This window comes from Macaca thibetana, chromosome 17 (assembly GCF_024542745.1).
Source record: "Macaca thibetana thibetana isolate TM-01 chromosome 17, ASM2454274v1, whole genome shotgun sequence".
NCBI lineage: Eukaryota > Metazoa > Chordata > Mammalia > Primates > Cercopithecidae > Macaca > Macaca thibetana.
In genome coordinates, this window is record NC_065594.1 from 79,930,573 (window position 1) to 79,952,213 (window position 21,641).

The 21,641-nt window shown below is 39.6% G+C and overlaps 1 protein-coding gene across 2 annotated transcripts in view; it reads left to right on the forward strand.

Annotated features, from left to right (window-relative positions):
- The window catches only part of PCCA (propionyl-CoA carboxylase subunit alpha), a 438,112-nt gene that overhangs the window by 18,900 nt on the left and 397,571 nt on the right, over positions 1-21,641 (forward strand). For both annotated transcript variants that reach the window (XM_050765975.1, XM_050765974.1), the window contains exons 2-4: positions 1,207-1,284; positions 10,414-10,461; positions 10,571-10,639. In XM_050765975.1, coding sequence (XP_050621932.1) covers positions 1,207-1,284; positions 10,414-10,461; positions 10,571-10,639 — 195 coding nt within the window. The remainder of the gene's footprint in view (positions 1-1,206; positions 1,285-10,413; positions 10,462-10,570; positions 10,640-21,641) is intronic.

Consider the following 21,641-nt stretch of genomic DNA (forward strand, 5'->3'; position numbering starts at 1 on the left):
AAACTATATCTTTTTGTATCTTTTACCTCCACTTTTGTATAGAGATTACTATTCGTTCGTTCGTTCATTCATTCATTCATTCATTCATTCATTCTGATGAGTTTCGCTCTTGTTGCCCAGGCTGGAGTGCAGTGGCACGATCTCAGCTCACTGCAACCTCCACCTCCTGGGTTCAAGCAATTCTCCTACCTCAGCCTCCTTAGTAGCTGGGACTACAGGTGTGTGCCAGCATGCCCCACTAATTTTTTTTTTTTGTATTTTTAGTAGAGACGGGGTTTCGCCATTTTGGCCAGTCTGGTTGCAAACTCCTGACCTCAGGTGATCCACCTGCCTCGGCCTCCCAAAGTGCTAGGATTACAGGCATGAGCCATGGTGCCCGACTCTTTAAAAACTAGTTGTACAATTTTTTCAGTTCATTTACAAATGTTGCTATAAAAACATTTTGTTTCTTATTTGAGTTGCTATCCTCTTAGAAGGTTCTAAGGGGTCTTGGTCTGTTGCCCAGGCTGGAGTACAGTGGTGTGATCTTGGCTCACTGCAGCCTCAAACTCCCGGGCTCAAGTAGTACTCCCACCTCTGCCTCCTGAGTAGCTGGGATTCCAGGCGTGTATCACTGTGCCTGGCTTAGTCACTTAATGTTCTTAAGTATTAAAGCATTAAGATATGCTTTCTTCACAAATAGTTCAATGAATGAGAAATATCCTTGATTAATGGTTTTGGTTTTTCATATTTATCAGCCAAACCACTTTTGTACCAGAAAATGTAAAATAAGAAATTGGGCTGATGACATCAGCAAATATAAAAATAATATTTTATTATGTTCTGGCCACTGTTAAATTCGAAGCTCCCTGAGACCAAGACTCTTGTTTTGTGTTTTTAAAAGTTCTTTGTGGTCTGTGACATTTCTGACCCTGTTCTATCCTTTTGCGTGATCTGAAAGGCTTTCCTCAGATTTGCTTGGCCCATCGACAATTCTTGTTTTGCTTTTCTGGAGATTGTTTTGATGCTTTTGGTTTCTCTTACATGCCGACGGGCTGTGTCTGTAGATAGATTTCCCTTCCATAATTATAATTATGGTGTATTGCCTAGAACTACTATTTATTGATCAAACACTTTCGCTAGAACCCAGCTGGAAGAAATATCCTGAAAAAATGTTCAAAAGCCCATCAAGTATTTGCAATTTATTTTGCTTTTCTTTTTTTGTAGCATGTTCCGCACTATTCAAGACAGCGCTTAATGGTGTCCCGTAATCTTGGTTCAGTGGGATATGATCCTAATGAAAAAGTAAGTATTTAAACGATACTCTCAACAACTAACTTATCATGGTTTTACTTTCTTGTCTCCATACTGTGTTCAATGGGATTTTGTTAAGACTGTGGGGTCATTGATCACTCTAGCATTATATGTTTCTATAGGTGCTCAATCTTTAGATGTTCTGTTTTTCATTGTGGGCCACAGTCTGAATCTTTTTAATTTTGTATTTGTATCTTTACTAAAAATTGAATGCATTTACAATGTGTTTCCTTTGTTTTCAGAAGAATAACTAAGAAATCATTTGTTCTTAAAGACTGGGCAGTTAAGAGATTTAATTAAACTATTGAGTTTTTCTTTCATTTGCTTAATACTTTTTTTTTTTTTGAGATGGAGTCTCGCACTGTCGCCCGGGCTGGAGTGCAGTGGTGTGATCTTGGCTCACTGCGACCTACACCTCCCAGGTTCAAACAATTCTCCCACCTCAGCCTCCTGAGTAGCTGGGATTATAGGCGTACACCACTGCACCCGGCTAACATTTATATTTTTAGTAGAGACGGGCTTTCACCATGTTGGCCAGGATGGTCTCAAACTCCTGACCTCAGGTGATCCACCTGCCTCAGCCTCCCAAAGTGCTGGGATTTCAGGCGTGAGACACTGTGCACCCGGCCTCATTTACTTAATATTTATATTATTTATTTATTTATTTGTGACACAGAGTCTTGCTCTTTTGCCCAGGCTGGAGTACAGTCGTGTGATCTCAGCTCACTGTAACCTTTGCCTCCTGGCTTCAAGAGATTCTCTTGCCTCAGCCTCCTGAGTAGCTGGGATTACAGGTGTGCCCCACCATGCCCGTCTAATTTTTGTGTTTGTTAGTAGAAACGGGGTTTCACCATGTTGGCCAGGCTGGTCTCAAACTCCTGACCTCAGGTGATCGGCCCGCCTCGGCCTCCCAAAGTGCTGGGATTACAGACGTGAGCCACTGTGGCCTACCTGTATGATTCATTTAGATTGAAGATAATTTTGTGTATTATAAATTTCAGGACAAGCAGTTTCTAATTAAAATGCTATTTCAATAATGTTTGAGCCTTGTAGGGACTAGAAGAAGTGATTGGAAATAAAATATGGTTTCATGCCTTCATGGCAATGAAAGCATCAAAGAGGGTGGGAGTTTTGGTTAAGAAGGGATTGTTCAAGGTGACTGTCATCAAAATACAACTGACAGGCATGATTATTTGAGAATGACATGTCTGAGGTATCTCTGAATCATGTGCTGAAGTGCACAGTACTGCTTTCCAGATTCTTTTGAATCTGGAGGCCTGGAGGAAGAAAGAGTCTACGTATCTTCAGTTCAGTAGGAATACAACATGAAACACAGTTGCAGGGTGGTATGGTTTGGCTCTGTGTCCCCACCCAAATCTCATCTCGACCTGTAATCCCCAGGTGTTGAGGGAGGGAGGTGATTGGATCATGGGGGCAGTTTCCTCCATGTTTTTCTCGTGATAGTGAGTTGGTTCTCACAGGATCTTATGATCTTACAAGTGTTTGGAAGTTCCTCCTTTGCACTACTCTCCCCTGCTGTCTTGTGAAGAAGGTGCCTGCTTTCCTTCTGCCATGATTTAAGTTTCCTGAAGCCTCCCCAGCCATGTGGAACTGGGAGTCAATTAAACCTTTGTTTATAAATTACGTAGTCTTGGGTGGTATCTTCATAGCAATGTAAAAACCGATTAATACACAGGGCAAATGCAATTTTCAAGGTTTTTTTTTTTTTTTTTAAATTTTTGAGATGGAATATTGTTCTGTCACCCAGGCTGGAGTGCAGTGGTGTGATCTTGGCTCACTGCAACCTCCACGTCCCGAGTTCAAACAATTCTCCTGCCTCAGCCTCCCGAGGAGCTGGGATTACAGGTGTTCATTACCATGCCTGGCTAATTTTTGTATTTTTAGTAGAGACGGGGTTTCACCATGTTGGCCAGACTGGTCTCGAGCTCCTGACCTCAAATGTCTGCCTGCCTCAGCCTCCTAAAGTGTTGGGATTACAGGCATGAGCCATGGCGCTTGGCCAATTTTCAATTTTCTAATAGCTACATTAAAAAGCAGTAAACAGTTAAAATTAATTTTAATATCTCAATATCTAAAATGTTATTTAAGTACATAATCAGTATAAAAAGTATTAACAGGACACCTTAGATTCTTTTTTTGGGCCCTAAGTCTTCTAAATCCAGTGTATGTTTTACATCTCTGGCATATCTCAGTTTGATTAGCCACATTTGAAGAGCCCAGTAACCTCTTGTGACCAGTGGCTACTGCATTGGATAGTGCAGGTCTATTGAATGAGTTACGATAAACTCCCTGTTATGAAAGCTGTAGTTTAATTTAAAATCTTCATCATAGGTGATATGCTTTGGGGTTCATGTATCCATATGTTGCATTCCAATCTCGAAGTAATCATCTATCCTAAGTGGCCACACTCTTAAGAGTGGTTAACTAACATTTGTTGAGGAGGCCACATTCTAGAGGGGTGGAATACTACAAACGGCTCAGCCATCTTTCTCTTTATAAATACCGGTAGCCTTCCTCATTAGCATAATAACTGTTAGAAGTAGGCTATCAGCCAGGTGTGATGGCCCACGCCTGTAATCCCAGGACTTTGGGAGTTCGAGGCCAGTGGATTGCTTGAGGTCAGGAACTTGCGACCAGCCTGGCGAAACCCTGTCTCTACCAAAAACAAAACAAAACAAAAAAACCTCCACAAAAATTAGCTGGGTGTGCTGGCGTGCGCCTGTAATTCCAGCTACACAGGAAGCTAAGGTGAGAGAATCACTTGAGCCCAGGAGGCAGGGCTTCAGTGTGCCATAATTGCACCACTGTACTCCAGACTGCTAGGCTACAGGGCGAGATCCTGTCTCAAAGAAGGAAAAAGAAATGGGCTGTCATTGAGGAAGTTTGTGATATTCGTCGATATTATGTTATTGGCTATTACTTTAGAGAAATTCTCTGCCTTTGTACTATTAGAATATAATAATGTAGTTGGCCTTTAATTCTTTACCTTTAAGAATAACACTCATGCCCGATCCCTAAATGAATAGTCCTGTGTTCAGCCACTTGTCTGGTGGATTCTTGATGGCTTAGTCTGACAGTATGGTTAACCAAATCAGAATATTGTTTTTTTTTTTTGCCTATGGCGAGCCTTTCTTGCAGTCTTTTGGAGCCTTACAAAGTACAGGGAGTTGAGATTTCACTGAACTTATCAAACGGGTTTTATGATTCTTTTTATGTCTTAATAAATGTTTGTATGTATGGACAGAGTTAGGTCTGGCACTTGCTTTCGTTATAACCTCATAGTGAAGTTACAGAAATAGGTAACTCACCTCCCACATGGGTGACCACTGCTAATTACTAAAAATAAATAAATGTGTATAACTGTCTGGGTTTAGCACATTTATTTATTTATTTATTTATTTATTTATTTATTTTTGAGATAGAGTCTCGCTCTGTCACCCAGGCTGGAGTGCAGTGGCATGATCTTGGCTCACTGCAACCTCCACCTTCTGGGTTCAAGCGATTCTCCTGCCTCAGCCTCCTGAGTAGCTGGGATTACAGACACACACCACCATGCCCAGCTAATTTTTTTTTTTTTTTTTGTATTTTCAGTAGAGATGGAGTTTCACTATGTTGGCCAGGCTGGTCTCGAACTCCTGACCTCAGGTGATCCACCTGCCTCCACCTCCCAAAATGCTGGGCTTATAGGCATGAGCTACCGTGCCTGGCCCAGGTTTGGCACATTTAAAGAGATCGGAGGGTTAAAGAGTGTAGAAGTGGAATCCCCTTGGAATTTACTAAGCATGTTTCATCATAAATTCTGAAATCAATCCTGCTGCCTGCTATCTTTGCCATCTCCTTTGCTGTGCCCTTGCCTAAGGTGGCTGTGGAGAAACTGTGTTTCCCTCAGTGAGTGATGAATATTCTTTGGCACCTAATCGTGGTACAGGTGCATGTTCAGACTAAATTGGTCGCTTCACCCTTTGCTTGAGGGCTGCACTTAATCAGACCTTTCTCCTTCCCGGATTCCTGCTGTCCTTGTAACCATTCATTAAATATTGACCTGGTCTGTTTATACCTACTGTCCCAAGTGCAAGTAGACTTGATCTTTGGTGTAATACATATTTGTTAAATAGATTGATTCTCGTTTGAATCTGTTATTAACTCCTTTCTTATTCCACATTTTATCAGTGACTTACATCATGCACAACTTATCCAGGTGAAATTCAATCATCACTGAAAATGTTATTTTTTTTTAACTGGAGTTCTAACAAGCTAACTGGTTGTCTTATGTACGTTCATGAGAATAAGGAAGATTTAACTTACGGTAACTGCTTAGATAAAGACCATTAAGTTTCAGCTGGCCTTAAATTAATGTGAGCCAGTACAGTACTATGTTGTTCCTTTCACACTAATGTGAGCTGGCTGGGCTCAGTGGCTTACGCCTACAGTCCCTGCGCTTTGGGAGGCCGAGACACGGGATTCCTTGAGACCAAGAGTTCCATACCAACCTGGGTAACAGAGCAAAACCCCATCTCTTAAAAAAAAAAGTGATGTTAGGTGTTATTAATAACATAGTGTTTAGAGCTTGCATTGTTATTCTCTGATCACATTATGTCATGGTGTGTTCTGACATGAATACCTGGATGTGAACTCTCTGACTTTACCATTAAGTGATTTAAGGCAAGTGATTTAGCCTCATCAAGCCTTAGTTTTCTTATTTGTAAAACGGAGATATTATCAGAACTGACTTCGTGGGATTATTATGCTAAATATTGTCCTCATAGCCATTACCTGATAGATGAAATAATGCACAGAAGGGATTCATCACAGTGCCTGCTGTATACAAAACGTGTCCTAAATGTCGGCTGCTTAATCTCCTTCACTGAATATTGCGCATTTGGAAACTGAGACTCAAAGTCCATGGATAGTGAGTAGCTGGGTGTAAACTCATGTCTGTCCTTTTCCAGAGCTGGTGGACTTACCCATTGTGCTGTGCCCTTTCTCAGAAGAGCTGGGCAGTGACCCAGTGTCCAGAGTTCTGCCATCATTCCAACAAGCACGCAGTGCAGGGCCAGCTCAGCCCTCTTGGTGTCTGAATGGAGTGTGCTGTGGAGTTAGAGCCCGGGAGAGAGCATCTAAACCTGGGGAAGGGAAAGGAAGAAGGAGGGGTAGAGAGACAGTGGGTTAAGAGAAAAACAACAACAACAAAAATCCTTAGGAAATCTTTTACTTCAGATGACATCATTAGTACAGTTATAGAGCAGCTACTGCCAAAGGTCTTCATTATCTTTTCTGGTGCCTGAAATCTCCTCTGTGTCCAAGGATCCAGGATCCTAATTTATAGTTGTCTTTTTCTGAGTGTCTTCAGGGTGCCTTATGAGTGACTCTCCACATACAGGAACAAGTCCCAGTTCCTTGAATGGCGTATGAGTCCTTCTATCATCTGGACTGTTTTTATCCTAGCTTTATTTGCTACAACTCTCCTAAGCATACCACACGCTTGAGTCATATTGAGAATTCCTTGTAGTTCTTTAGTGCTACCCTCTTCTTCCAGTGTCACCACCTTTACACATGCTGTTCATGCGCTCCCTTCTCTGTGTAGCATCCTGCACACAGCCTTATTAGAGCACTTAACACAATTCATTGTGTTTGTGCCATATTTTACTTTGAAGTTGCCAAATGCACTTGATATTTACCTGTAATTGTTGATGCAGAGGGGCAATTTTAGTTGGTTTTGATTGATTTGTATGTGTATTCTGTTACAGGCGTAGCCTACCTGGAAGAATATATAGGAGACCAGTGACAGTGGTTGCCTTTTGGGCAGGGACTTGGGTGTTTCTTCAGTGTATCCCCTTTTGTACTTTAAAAATTCTGAACTGTGATTTATTTAAAAGAAAATGTTATGTATGGAAGATTAATTGATATGGTTAGCTTTATTGAGTTTTATGTGCTAATTGGTAATACGTTAATAGCCCTTAACAGAGAAGATGTGTCAGGTGCAGGTATTTGTTTTGATATAGCTTTTCCCCAGTTAGACAGATAAGGGCACACTCCTAAATTCATAACAGTCTGGCATGTAGCCCAAAGGGGTGAAGAACAGTAGCCATAGCTAATGCTGAATGAATATATATTACATGTTAGACGTTATTCTAAACACTTCAAGGGTGTTAATTAATATCATTCTCACAACCTCTTGTGGCAGGTGCTGTTTTTACCCTTATTTTACATACCAGGAAATGAGAGGCAAGAAGGATGACTTGTTCATAGCAGGACACACAGGAGGAGAACATAGTGTGCTGAAAGTTCAGCCTGGGTGGTTTGGCTGCAGACTGACTCGTAATGACCGTTCTGCTGCTTGAACAGAAATTAGAATGGGGATTCTTACTTAATTCTTCCAGTGTTATGATTTGTTATATTTGCTGTAACAATTGTTTAATATATAATTTCTAGGAGTGGTGTTTATGGTGATTATCAGAGATGGTCTGTTTCACAGTTAATATTAACATCACATTTTAAAACCCATTTAAGAAAGTGTTGGCCGGGCGCGGTGGCTCAAGCCTGTAATCCCAGCACTTCGGGAGGCCGAGATGGGCGGATCACGAGGTCAGGAGATCGAGACCATCCTGGCTAACCCGGTGAAACCCCGTCTCTACTAAAAAATACAAAAAACTAGCCGGGCGAGGTGGCGGGTGCCTGTAGTCCCAGCTACTCGGGAGGCTGAGGCAGGAGAATGGCGTGAACCCGGGAGGCGGAGCTTGCAGTGAGCCGAGATCTGGCCACTGCACTCCAGCCTGGGTGACAGAGCGAGACTGCGTCTCAAAAAAAAAAAAAAAAGAAAGTGTAATCATTGTTTTCTCAGGATATGCTTACTGCTTAAGAGGGATTTACCATGACCATTTAAATACAGAAAAGTAGATGATTTTGCGTTCTCAGACCTGAGGTGTGAGCAAGGCTCTGAGTGGCTTAGCGTTTTATCAAATTAGAAGTTTACCTATTTTTAAGGCAGGGGCTTGCCTCGGGTTGGTGGAGTTAAGACATATATGATGTAAAGGTTAAACCAAGACCTAGAAAGCTTTTTTCACTTCTGAAATGCTGGACTTTTTCCTGTATGTTAAAATACTGCTCTAGGCCGGGCGTGGTGGCTCAGGTTTGTAATCCCAGCACTTTGGGAGGCCGAGGCAGGCAAATCACCTGAGGGCAGGAGTTTGAGGCCAGCCTGGCCAAGATGGGGAAACCCTATCTCTACTAAAAATACAAAGAAATTAGCGGGGCGTGGTGGCATGCACCTGTAATCCCAGCTATCGGGAGGCTGAGGCAGGAGAATATCTTGAACCTGGGAGGCGGAGGTTACCATGAGCTGAGATCGCACCACTGCCCTCCAGCCTGGGTGACAAAGTGAGACTCCATCTCAAAAAACAAACAAACAAACAAACAAACTGCTCTAAGTTATATAAGAGTACTTTTTAAAAGATCATATGTAACTCTAAGTCTTCCTTTAGAAATGTAACTAACACTTTTTTTCTGTAGTTCCGTTGAACTTAAAAACAATTCACAAATCCAGAAATTACCATGTGCTAATATGTATAACATCCAAATTACTTGGAATGGTGTGTTTTTAAAAACGATTAGCCTGTACAATTTTAGAGTAGGAAGAAAACCTTACTAAATAGCTTTCCTTTGGAGTGCTGCCAGTTTATGTGGAAATCAAGGCCTACAGAGATTGATTTGCTTAAAGTTAAATAAGTCGTTAGTGGCAAAGCTGGACTTGGGTTTAGGTCTCTAGATAAACACAGGATATACAGCTTCTCTACTATTTGGTCTCAGCTGCTTCAAAATTTGGTGGTTATTCAAACTTAACATTGTATTCAAATGGTGTAATCTGCTTAGCCTAGGCGTTTTTGGATATAAGCACGATTGGTACCTATTCTGAGTTACTGAAAATATGCCCTGTCCCAACAGAGATGGCAGATAAATTATTCTTACTTAGTATCAGACTTTCCTTTGAAAACAACTCATGACACTTAGAATTTCCCAGAATTTAGAAAATAAATTGTCAAGTAATTTTGGCCAAAGTTTTTTTTTTTTTTTTTTTTTTTTTTTGAGACGGAGTCTTGCTCTGTCACCCAGGCTGGAGTGCAGTGGCACAATTTTAGCTCACTGCAACCTCCGCCTCCCGTGTTCAAGCGATTCCTGCCTCAGCCTCCCAAGTAGCTGAGATTACTTGGAATTACCAGCACTTGGGATTACAGGCATGCACCACCACGTCAGGCTAATTTTTGTATTTTAATTTATTATTTATTTATTTATTTATTTATTTTGAGACGGAGACTTGCTTTGTCTCCAGGCTGGAGTGCAGTGGTGCGATCTTGGCTCACTGCAGTCTCCACCTCCCGGGTTCACGCCATTCTCCTGCCTCAGCCTCCCGAGTAGCTGGGATTACAGGCGCATACCACTAGACCCAGCTAATTTTTTTGTTTTTATGTTTTTTGTATTTTCAGTAGAGACGGGGTTTCATCATATTGGCCAGGATGGTCTTGCTCTCCTGACCTCATGATCCACCCACCTTGGCCTCCCAAAGTTCTGGGATTACAGGTGTTAGCCACTGTGCCCAGCCTTTTTGTATTTTTGGTAGAGACAGGGTTTCACTGTGTTGGTCATACTGGTCTCGAACTCCTGACCTCGTGATCCACCTGCCTTAGCCTCCCAAAGTGCTGGGATTACAGGCATGAGCCACTGCGCCCGGGCTTGACTACAGTCTTTTAGTATCTGAAATATCATTTGAAGATTTTCTTTTGGCTAGAGAATTGATAAATACCCCCATTGTGAATACATTCACCTACTATGCTTTAACAAAGTAATTATAGAACCTGATCATATCAGGTGAATTTTGTAGTTCTCTGGTTGTAAATGATTATACTATTTAATAACCTATTTTAATATTACCCTAAGTATTTATAGTACATTTAATATTACTCTAAATAATATAGTATTTAATGTTACTCTAAGAAGTAATGTTTTTTAGGATTATATTCAGTGTTAATGTTGGAAAAAGTTGGTGTTTTTTGGTCCCAAAGTAAGAGTAACAATTTCTAATGAATGTGTTTTTTCTGTCTTCAGACTTTTGATAAAATTCTTATTGCTAATAGAGGAGAAATTGCATGTCGGGTGAGTAGAATTTTCATCTTATTTTCCATTTTACTCTATGAAATTATTTATTATTAAACCCCTTTAAGTGTGAATCACTATTAATAGACATTAATATATTTTAAAATAGGTTATTAAAACTTGCAAGAAGATGGGCATTAAGACAGTTGCCATCCACAGTGATGTTGATGCTAGTTCTGTAAGTATATTTTTGCTTTGTTTAAATCAGGACTTAATTTTGGGTCAAGTAGAAAAAGAGGGACATACAGGCTTTTTTTCTTGGCCTGCAAAAGATATATTCAAGTTTAAAAACTGTTTACTTGTTCACTGTTGTGTTAAGCAAAATGACATTATCACAGTGTCTTCTATATGTGCCTTAAGTATTTTCTTTTCATAGCTTTAAAAGCTTAAACTGAAAAATTGCCAGGCTGATTGCTGGTCACCAAGTAGATTTAAGCAAAGCATGAGAAAGTTTGAGTCAAAGATTAATGAAATGTTTACACAATGCTCCCTTATGAGAGCACTTTCCCCAGCATAACTTCAGTATCACTAAGGGAATGCTACAATTGTTTCACCTTTCCGAAATGCTTCAAAGTGTTCAGCTGAAAGTTTGACAAAAATGAAAGACAGGTTAATGCTAATTGGATACGAACAAAAGAAGGTTTAGCATAAAGCAGATATACTTTTATTTGGTACTTTTAACACAGCAGGCCTTTATTTATTTATTTATTTATTTATTTATTTATTTATTTATTTATTTTTTGAAACAGAGTCTTGATCTGTCGTCCATGCTGGAGTGCAGTGGCGTGATCTCACTTCACTACAACCTCCGCCTCCTGGGTTCAAGTGATTCTCCTGCCTCAGCCTCCTGAGTAGCTGGGATTATAGGCACCTGCCGTCATGCCTGGCTAATTTTTGTATTTTTGGAGAGACGGGGTTTCACCATGTTGGCCAGGCTGGTGTTGAACTCCTGACCTTAGGTGATCCGCCTGCCCCGGCCTCCCAAAGTGCTAGGATTACAGGCTTGAGCCACCACACCCGGCCCACAGCAGGGATTTTTTTAGTAGTAGTGTTATGAATGAGTAGAAAAAAATACCCTGGGGAAAGAATGTAAATTATTAGGTCTTTATGGCATGAAATATAAGTAGTTGAATACTAATGCAAGCATTGTTTCTCATTGTTTCACACTACTTTTGATAATGGGACCCTTTGGTAGGGTCCGTCACTTAGTGACAGGGATATGTTCTGAGAAATGCATCGTTAGGTGAGTTCAATATTATGTGACCATCACAGAATGTACTTACGCAAACCTTGATGATATAGCCTAGTACACACCTATATGGTATAGCCTATTCCTCCTGTGCTACAAACCTGTACAGCGTGTGACTGTACTAAATACTGTAGGCAATTGTAACACAGTGGTGTTTGTGTATATAAGCATATCTAAACACAGAAAAGGTACAGTAAAAATGTAGTATAAAAGATAAAAAATGGTACACTTGTATAGGGCACTTACTGTGGATGGAGCTTGTAGGACTGGAAGCTGGTCTGGGTGAGTCAGGGAGTGAGCGAAGGCCTAGGACATTACTGTCACTACTGTAGACTTCATAAACACTGTACACTTAGGCTACACTACATTTATAGAAAAATAGTTTTCTTTTTTCAATAATAAATTAACCTTAGCATACCATAACTTTTTTACATTGTAAACTTTTTAATTTTGTCTTTACTCTTTGACTCTTTTTTTTTTTTTTTTTTTTTTTTTTTTGAGACAGAGTCTTGCTCTGTCAGCCAAGCTAGAGTGCAGTGGCGCATTCTTGGCTCACTGCAACCTCCATCTCCCGGGTTCAAGCAGTTCTCCTGCCTCATCCTCTCAAGTAGCTGGGATTACAAGCATGTGCCACCACGCTCGGCTAATTTTTGTATTTTTAGTAGAGACGGGGTTTCACCATGTTGGCCAGGCTGGTCTTGAACTCCTGACCTCAGGTAATCCGCCCGCCTCAGCCTCCCAAAGTGCTGGGATTACAGGCGTGAGCCACGACGCCCGGGTTTACTCTTTGAGTCTTTCATAATAAAACAGCATAAAATGCAAACATTGTACAACTGTACAAAAATGTTTTCTTTATATCCTTGTTTTATAAGCTTTTTTCTGTTTTTAAAGTTTTTTATTTTTCATTTATTTTTTACTTTTTGAACTTTTTTGGTAAAAATGAAGACTCAAATGCACACATTAGCCTAGACCTGCACAGGATCAGGCTCATCAAGACATCAGTAGGCACGAGATCACATTAAGTTAGAAAGCTTCTACACAGCCAAGGAAGCAAAAAAATGAAGAGACAATCCACAGAATGGGAGAAAATATTTGCAAACTACACATCTGATGAGGGATTAGTAACCAGAATGTATAAGGAGCTCAAACAACTCTATAGGAAAAAAATCTAATAATTTGATTAAAAAATGGGCAAAAAGGCCAGGTGCGGTGGTTCACGCCTGTAATCCCAGCACTTTGGGAGGCTGAGTGGGTAGATCACTTGAGGTCAGGAGTTCGAGACTTAGAATAAATAAATGCGTGTTTAACCAGCCTGGCCAACATGGTGAAACCCTGTCTCTACTAAAAATACAAAAATTAGCCGGGTGTGGTGGCACACATCTGTAGTCCCAGCTACTTGGAGGCCAGGGCAGGAAGCTTGAACCTGGGAGGTGGAGGTTGCTGTGAGCCAAGATCGTGCCACTGCACTCTAGTCTGGGCGGCCAGGCGAGACTACGTCCAAAGGAAAAGGGGGCAAAAGATCTGAATAGGCATTTTTCAAAAGAAGACATACAGATCACAAACAGATATATGTAAAGGTGCTCGACAGTATTCATTACGGAAATGCAAATCAGAAGTACAATGAGATATCTCACCCCGGTTAAAATGGCTTTTATCCAAAAGACATAACGAGTACTGTCGAGGATGTAGAGACAGTACTCTACATCCCACCTCATACACTGTTGGTGGGAATGTAAGTTACTACAACCACTATAAAAAACAGTGTGGAGGTTCCTCAAAAAACTAAAACTATCATATGATCCAGCTGCTAGATGTACATCTGCTGCTAGGGGTACACCTAGCACCTGGGAAATCAGTATATGGAGGAGATATCTGCACTCCCATGTTTATTGTAGCATTTTTCACAATAGCCAAGATTTGGAGGCAACTTAAGTGTCCATCAATAGATGAAGGGATAAAGAAAATGTGGTACATATGTACGGTACCATTCAGCCATAAAAATGAATGAGATCTTGTCATTTGCAATAGTGGGGATGGAACTGGTGGAGGACATTACGTTAAGTGAAATAAGCCAGGCATAGAAAGACAAGTTTTGCATGTACTCCCTCATTTGTGGGAGCTAGAAATGAAAACAATTGGACTCATAGACATAGAGAGTAGAAGGATGGTTACCAGAGGCTAGGCAGGGTGTATGGAGCGGAGGGGTGGGGATGATTAATGGGTACAAGAATATAGTTAGAATAAGTAAGATCTTGTATTTGATGGCACAACAGGGGACTACAGTCTGCAGTAATTTGTGGTACATTTTAGAATAATTTAGGGAATAGAATTGGGATGCTTGTGACACAAATAAATGAATGATTGAGATGATGGCTACCCCATTTATCCTGATGTGATTATTATACATTGTATGCTTGTGTCAAAATATTTCATGTACTCCATAAATATATACACCTCCTGTATACCCACAAAAATAAAAAAAAGACATCACTAGGCAAATAGGAATTTTTCAGCTCCATTATTGGAGCTGAAATATACATGCAGTACATTGCTGACCAAAATGTCATATGGCGTACGACTGTATTCTGATCTACAGGTAGACGTTTCAGACGTTCACTTTTGCAAAAGTGGTTTCAAAAGAATTGTTTTTATGTTTTTCTCATTCGTACCTTCCCTGAAGCACATGTGGTAGTTTTATGTTTTAGAGACTTTTCACCACTTCTGGCTGAAAGTAGAATATACCAGAGATTATGATACATAATTTATAATGAAATTTACCAGACCCCATAATGGAAGCAATTGCACACTAGTCAAAACTTTCTCTTACTATGACCTACTTTAAGTCTGTTTCTAGAAAGACACCATAAGTAAAAGCAGGATAATGATGGTTGGAATGTCAAAAGTTTCATTTAAACCTCAACAGTAGGGTCAAATCTGCTGTGTGGTTTCTGTTTCAGTCTCAAGGATGTAAACTGAGACTGAAAAGGTGAATTCCTGTAACAGCATTTTTTGCTTCCTCAGCACATGATCACAAAGGTTACTATTATAGCTAATCAGCTTTATAGTATCAGTAATGTGAACAAGCCATGCTATTCAGATGTATTTGCATGTTTGTTTTCAAGAGGTGAGCATTTTAAATGTAACTTGGAGTAAAAAACCTTATAGACTTTGCATGTTAATTTCATATGTGGAAATGTAAATACTATTCCAGTAGGAAAATACTGCAGCAATTGATTGTGAAAGCTATTCATTTTCTATTATAAACAACGAATTTTTAAGGTAATTATGCAAGGAAAAGGATGAATGGATACTACACATATTAACTGACAAGTCCCACAAGGAAGGAAAGCCAGCTAACTTGCAAACAATTAATGTTTGATGGAAAAAATGTTGGCTTTTAGAGATGATTATGCAGTTTACCTCTGTTGGTCCTTTCCTGCCAACATGTTCTTCAAAATTGTTTTCAGGATTCTTGGTCCTTTGCTCTTCCATGTGAATTTTGGGATGAGCTGGTCAAATTACCCCCTTCCCCAATTTTTGGCTACCATGAACAAGATTTTTATAAGTATAACTTTTGCATATCTTTTTGTGAACATAATTTTGATTTTTTTGGAGTAAATATCTAGGAGGGGAGTAGCTGGGTCTTGGGGGTAGATAAGGAGTTGGCAACCTTTTTTTGTTTGAAAATAAATATATTTTTGTCTGGATAGCAAATGTATTTTAGATTTTGCAGGCCCCTGTGGTCTCTGTTACATATACTTCTTTTTGTTTTGTTTTGTTTTGTTTTAACAACACTTTAAAAATGTGAAAACTATTGTTAGCTTGAGAGCTGTGCAAAAACAGCCCTTGGATCAGATTTGGCCTGTGGGTAGACAGTATTTTGCTGATGCCTAGAATAAATACATGCATGTTTAAATTTATGAGAAGCTGCTAAACAGTTCTCCGTCATGGTTGTATCATATTTTACTCCCTCCAGAAATGTATGAGGTCAGGGTGCTTTTGTGTCCTTGCCAGCACTTGGTGTTTTTAGTCCATTTGATTTTGTGTTTTATTTTTAAGTGGTTGTGAAGCAGTATGTCATTGTGCTTTTAATTTTAGGTTTTCCTGATGAATACTGATGTTGAGTACTTTTTTGTGTTATTGGTCATTCATTTACATTTTTTTTTCTGAAGTGTTTGTTCAAACATAATGAAAAAAATTTAGAAAAGTAGTACCAGTATACTGGTATCAGTTTACCGTTATATACCAGTATAAGAGTGTCTGTATACCCTTCACTTAGATTCACCAATTGTTAACATTTTGGCTGTTTGCTTTATATCTGTATCCATATATACATTGTGTGTGTTCATTTTTTAAAATTTTGTTTGGCTAAACAATTTGAAAATAAGTTAGAGGACATGGTTGAAGCTGGAAACCATCATTCACAGCAGACTGTCACAGGGACAGAAAACCAAACACCTCATGTTCTCACTCATAGGTGGGAACTGAACAATGAGTACACTTGGACACAGGGCGGGGAACATCACACACTGGGGCCGGTGGTGGGATGGGGGAGGGATAGCATTAGGAGAAATACCTAATGTAAGTGATGAGTTGATGGGTGCAGCAAACCAACATGACACATGTATACCTATGTAACAAACCTGCACGTTGTGCAAATGTACCCTAGAACTTAAAGTATAGTTTAAAAAAAAAAGAGAGAAGCATTAAAAAAAATCCCCTGGACAGGAAAAAAAAAAAAAAGAAAATAAGTTACAGACATTGTGGCATTTTATCCCTAAATACTATTCATCTCACAGTAATAAGTATGGTTTTCTACATATCTATAATACTTTATGAAACCTAAGAAAATAACTCATTATTCTGTAATATCATGTAATATGCATACCACATTCAGGTTTCTCCAGTTCACCCCAGTTGTCCTTTTTAATATTTTTCTTTGATCCACAGTTCAGTCAAGGCTTATGAGTTACATTTGGTTATTATACCTCTTTAGTCTCTTAATCTAAAATAGTGCCCCTATCCTCCCTCCTTTTTTTGTTTGATTTTTATTATGTTGGCTTTTAGACATCCTGGCTTTGTATGATTATTTTCTTATGAATAGATTCAAATTAAATATTTGACAAGACTACTTCATAAGTGCTTTTTTTTTTTCTTTTTTCTTTTTTTTATTGAGACAGGGTCTGTCTCAGTTGTCCAGGCTGGAGTGCAGTGGTGAGATTATAGCTCACTCCAGCTTGACTTCCTGGGTACAAGTGATCCTCCTGCCTTAGTTTCCCAAGTAGTTGTGACTACAGGTGCATGCCACCACGCCTGGCTAATTTTTGTATTTTTTGTAGAGATGGGATTTCATCATCTTGCCGAGGCTGGTCTTGAACTCCTGGGCTCAAGAGATCCTCCTGACTTGGCGTCTAAAGTGCTGGGTTTACAGGCGTGAGCCTCCATACCCCAGCCAGTAATGTTTTTTTTTTTTTTTTAATAGTAATATCGTAACAAGAGGTTCTTAATGTTGAATTGTTCTGTTGTTATGCTAAGTATGATAATTTGGTTTTACCAGGTCTTCCCATTATAATGGTGCATTCTCTTTTTTTTTTATTAAATACTTTTTGGGGAGAGTTTTTGAATCCATGTGAATATTTTGTCCCTCAGCCACCTCTCTAATGTTTTTGCATCAATAATGAAAATTGCCTGAGCCTGATTACTTTGGTTGCATTTGTCTTTTTTGCTGTCTGTTGAGTAAGCTGTTGATTTTCTGCTCCTTTTTGAATCTGCCTATTTTTATGTATTATGTTTTTTCTTATGTATTTGAGGCCTTTAGTACATTTATTTTTAGCATATTTAATTTAAAGAACTATCATATTGTATTATTTCAAGTTTGTGGGTGTTTATTTCTATTCCTGACTCTTCCTCATGACATACTGTTTCCTCACATGTTTGAATTTTGGCATGTGATTTTATGTTTGGTGCTTTTATTGTTGAATTTCAAGATGGTTTGGGTTATGGATTTGGCCAGGTAGGGTAGGTGTTATATTTGTTTCCATCACACCATCCAGGGTATCACTTATCTGGGACTAATTTTTATATGAATTTTTTGGCATAAAGATTGTCAAAGTTTGAAGATAATATGAAGAACAAAATGAGATTGCACACACACACATACACACCTGTTGAATAGGCTCATGGTTTCTAATTTCTAGAGACATTTTCCTTTACTTTGAACCACAGAGATACGAACATAAGGTTTATCCTCTCTATTTAGTGGGTTGATTTCTCCCCCACAACCTTTCACTGAGAACGTAATCTTTGAGCCTCCTGGCTTTAGACAGAAGGGTTTCCTTCAAACCTCCAACTTACACAGGATCTGTTTCCTTTCTCTCATTGTTAAAACCCAATCTTCTAGATTATTGAGATTCCCACCTTCACTCTCCAAGACTGGCTCTTGTGGATGCAGACTGATTTTCATTTTTATATTATTTATTTATTTATTTGAGCCGGAGTTTTGCTCTTGTTGTCCAGGCTGGAATGCAATGGCATGATCTCAGCTCACTGCAACCTCCGCCTCCTGGGTTCAAGCGATTCTCCTGCCTCAGCCTCCCGAATAGCTGGGCTTATAGGCGTGCATCACCAAACCTAGCTAATTTTGAATTTTCAGTAGAGACAGGGTTTCACCATGTTGGCCAGGCTGGTCTCGAACTCCTGACCTCAGGTGATCCACCCGTCTCAGCCTTCCAAAGTGCTGAGATTACAGGTTTGAGCCACCGTGCCCACCCAGATTTTTAGATTACTTTTTTTTTTTTGTTTTTTTGAGACAGCCTTGCCCTGTTGCCCAGGCTGGAGTGCAGTGGTGTGATTGTAGCAAACTACAGCCATGAACTCCTGGGCTCAAGTGATAGTCCTGCTTCAGCCTCCTGAGTAGCTGGGACTACATACATGTACATGCCGTTGCGCCCTGCTTCCTTTTTCTTTGTTTTTCATCCCTTGTAGTTTTTTTGTGAGCCAAGCCCTTCATTTGAAGGATGTTTGTTATATTTAATCTAGGTCTTTAGATGTTTTTAAGGAGGATTTGCAGGTTATTTAGTTGAGGATTTGCAGGTTATTTAGTTGGCTTATTGTTGGTTTGTCTTAAAACAATATGACATCCTATTCTCTGTTGAGGAAATTCCCTCAATTTCTTTGAGAAATAAAGACTGATCTAGAGTAGTCTTAAAGTCAGGCTTTCCCTAGGAAAACAGTTCATTTATAACGATGAGATTAATGTGCCTGAATCCAGGGGATGAGGCCACAGGGAAGCAGTATAAAATACTCCAATGGGAATTGGTCAGGGAAGGAAAAAGCGAAATGGGAGTTAAGCTTCTTATTAAGTCATGAATTGTCTTTTATGTTTCATTTTCCAGGCCCTAGAAAAGCATGCTTATTATTCTCTGGGAAGATTTGTGGAGAATGGTTTATGAACAGAAGACAATTCTGGTCAAAGAATGTAACCAGCTGGGATTTTGATTGATATTGCATTGTGTCTGTAGATCATTTTGGAGTGTATAGCTATCTTAACATTTTTTAAGTCTTCCTATCCATGAACATGTGATATTCTTCCATATTTAGGTCACCTGGATTTCTTTCAGCAATGTTTTGTAGTTTTGTACTACTATAAGTGTAGTTAGTTTTTTAATTTCAATTTTTTAAATTAGTTGCAAGTCTATAGAAATACAATTGATTTTCATATAATGATTTTGATTCCTGTAAACTTACTGAACTCTTTTATTAGTTCTAATAGTTTTTTAGTGGATTTCTTAGGATTCTTTTCTTTTTAGATGGAGTCTCTGTCACCTAGGCTGGAGTGTCCTGGCATGATCTTAGCCCACTGCAACCTCCACCTCCTGGGGTCAAGTGATTCTCCTGCCTCAGCCTCCCGAGTAGCTGGGGTTACAGGCACGCACCACCACACCCAGCTACTTGTTTTGTATTTTTAGTAGAGATGGGGTTTCACCATGTAGGCCAGGCTGGTCTCGAACTCCTGACCTCAAGTGATCCTCCCACCTTGGCCTCCCAAAGTGCTGGGATTACAGGTGTGAGGCACCGCGCCTGTGCCTTAGGATTTTTTTTTTTTTGAGACCGAGTCTTGTTCTGCTGCCCAGGCTGGAGTGCAATAGTGCAATCTTGGCTCACTGTAACCTCCGCCTCCCAGGTTCAAGTAATTCTCCTGCCTCAGCCTCCCGAATAGCTGGGACTACAGGCACCTGCCACCACACCTGGGTAATTTTTTGTATTTTTAGTAGAGATGGAGTTTCACCACGTTGACCAGGCTGGGCTCGAACTCCTGACCTCATGATCTGCCCACCTCGGCCTCCCAAAGTGCTAGGATTACAGGTATGAACCACTGCGCCTGGCCAGGATTCTTTATATAAGATCATGTCATGTGAATAGAGATAGTTTTACTTCTTTCCATCTGGATGCTTTTTATTTTGTATTCTTGCCTAATTTCTCTGGCTTTAACTTCCAGAACAATGTTGATGAGGTGAGAGGTGGCATCCTTGTCTTGTTCTTCATCTTAGGGGGAAAGAATTCAGCATTTCACCATTAAATTTGATTTAGGCTCTGGTATTTTCATAAACTTTCATTATCAGGTTGAAGAAGTTAATTGCTCTTCCTAGATTACTGAGGAATTTTTATCATGAACAGGTGTTGCATTTTTTAAAATGCTTTTTCTGTGTTTACTGAGATAATCATGTGGTTTTTGTCCTTTAGATATGGTGTATTGTTACATTAATTGATTTTTTTGGATGTTAAGCCAACCATGCATTCCTGTGATTAATCCCACTTGGTCATGCTGTGTAATTCTTTGTATATTGCTGGATTCAGTTTGTTAGTATTTTATTAATTTTGTGTTCATATTTACAAGAGATATTGTCTGTAGTTTTCTTATGATGTCTTTGCTTGGTTTTGTTGTTAGTGTGATCCTGGCCTCATGAATTGGAAAGCTTTCTCTCATCTTGTTTTTTGGAAGAGTTGGTATTAACTTTAACTTTCCTTTAAATGTTTGGTGGAAATCACCAGTGAAGCCATTTGAATCTGGGCTTCTCTTTGGTTAGTTTTTGATTATTAGATCCACCTTTTTACTTATTATAGGTTTTTTCAGATATTCTATTTCTTTAGTCAGTGTCTGTAGTTTGTGTCTTTCTATGAATGCGTCAATTTCATCAAAGTTTCTAGCTTATTGGTATAGTATTTTCTTATTTTTATTTTGAGCCTTCCCTTTTTTCTTGGTCACTGTCCTAGTCTGTTCAGGCTTGTTACAGGTTATCATAGTCTGGGTGGCTTATAAACAACAGGAATTTATTTCTCATAGTTCTGGAGGCTGGTAAGTCAAGATCAAGGCACTGTTAGATGTTGTCCCTGGTGAGGGCTCCCTTCTTAATTCTTTGATGGAGCCTTCTTGTTGTGTCCTCACATGGTGGAAGGAGCAAAGGAAGGATCTCATTCATGAGGTCTCTGCCACTAGTGTTCTAAAATAGCATTCTAGAAGTACAAGGTGATACAGTTAGTCAAGAGCTATAAATTGGTGGATAGCAAAGGCAAAAATAAGAAGATTGTATTGAGTTTCTAGTTATACAATGAACTGAATAACTCCTTTTTTTTTTTTTCCTTTTCTTTCTTTTTTTTTTTGAGACAAATTCTTGCTCTGTTGGACAGGCTGGAGTGCAATGGTGCCATCTCGGCTTATTGCAACCTCCGCCTCCCAAGTTCAGGCAATTCTCGTGCCTCAGCCTCCCGAGTAGCTAGGATCACAGGTGCCCGCCACCACTCCTGGCTAATTTTTGTATTTTAGTAGAGATGGGGTTTCACTATATTGGCCAGGCTGGTCTCAAAGTACTGACCTCAGGTGATCCACCCTCCTCGGCTTCCCAAAGTGCTGGGATTACAGGTGTGAGCCACA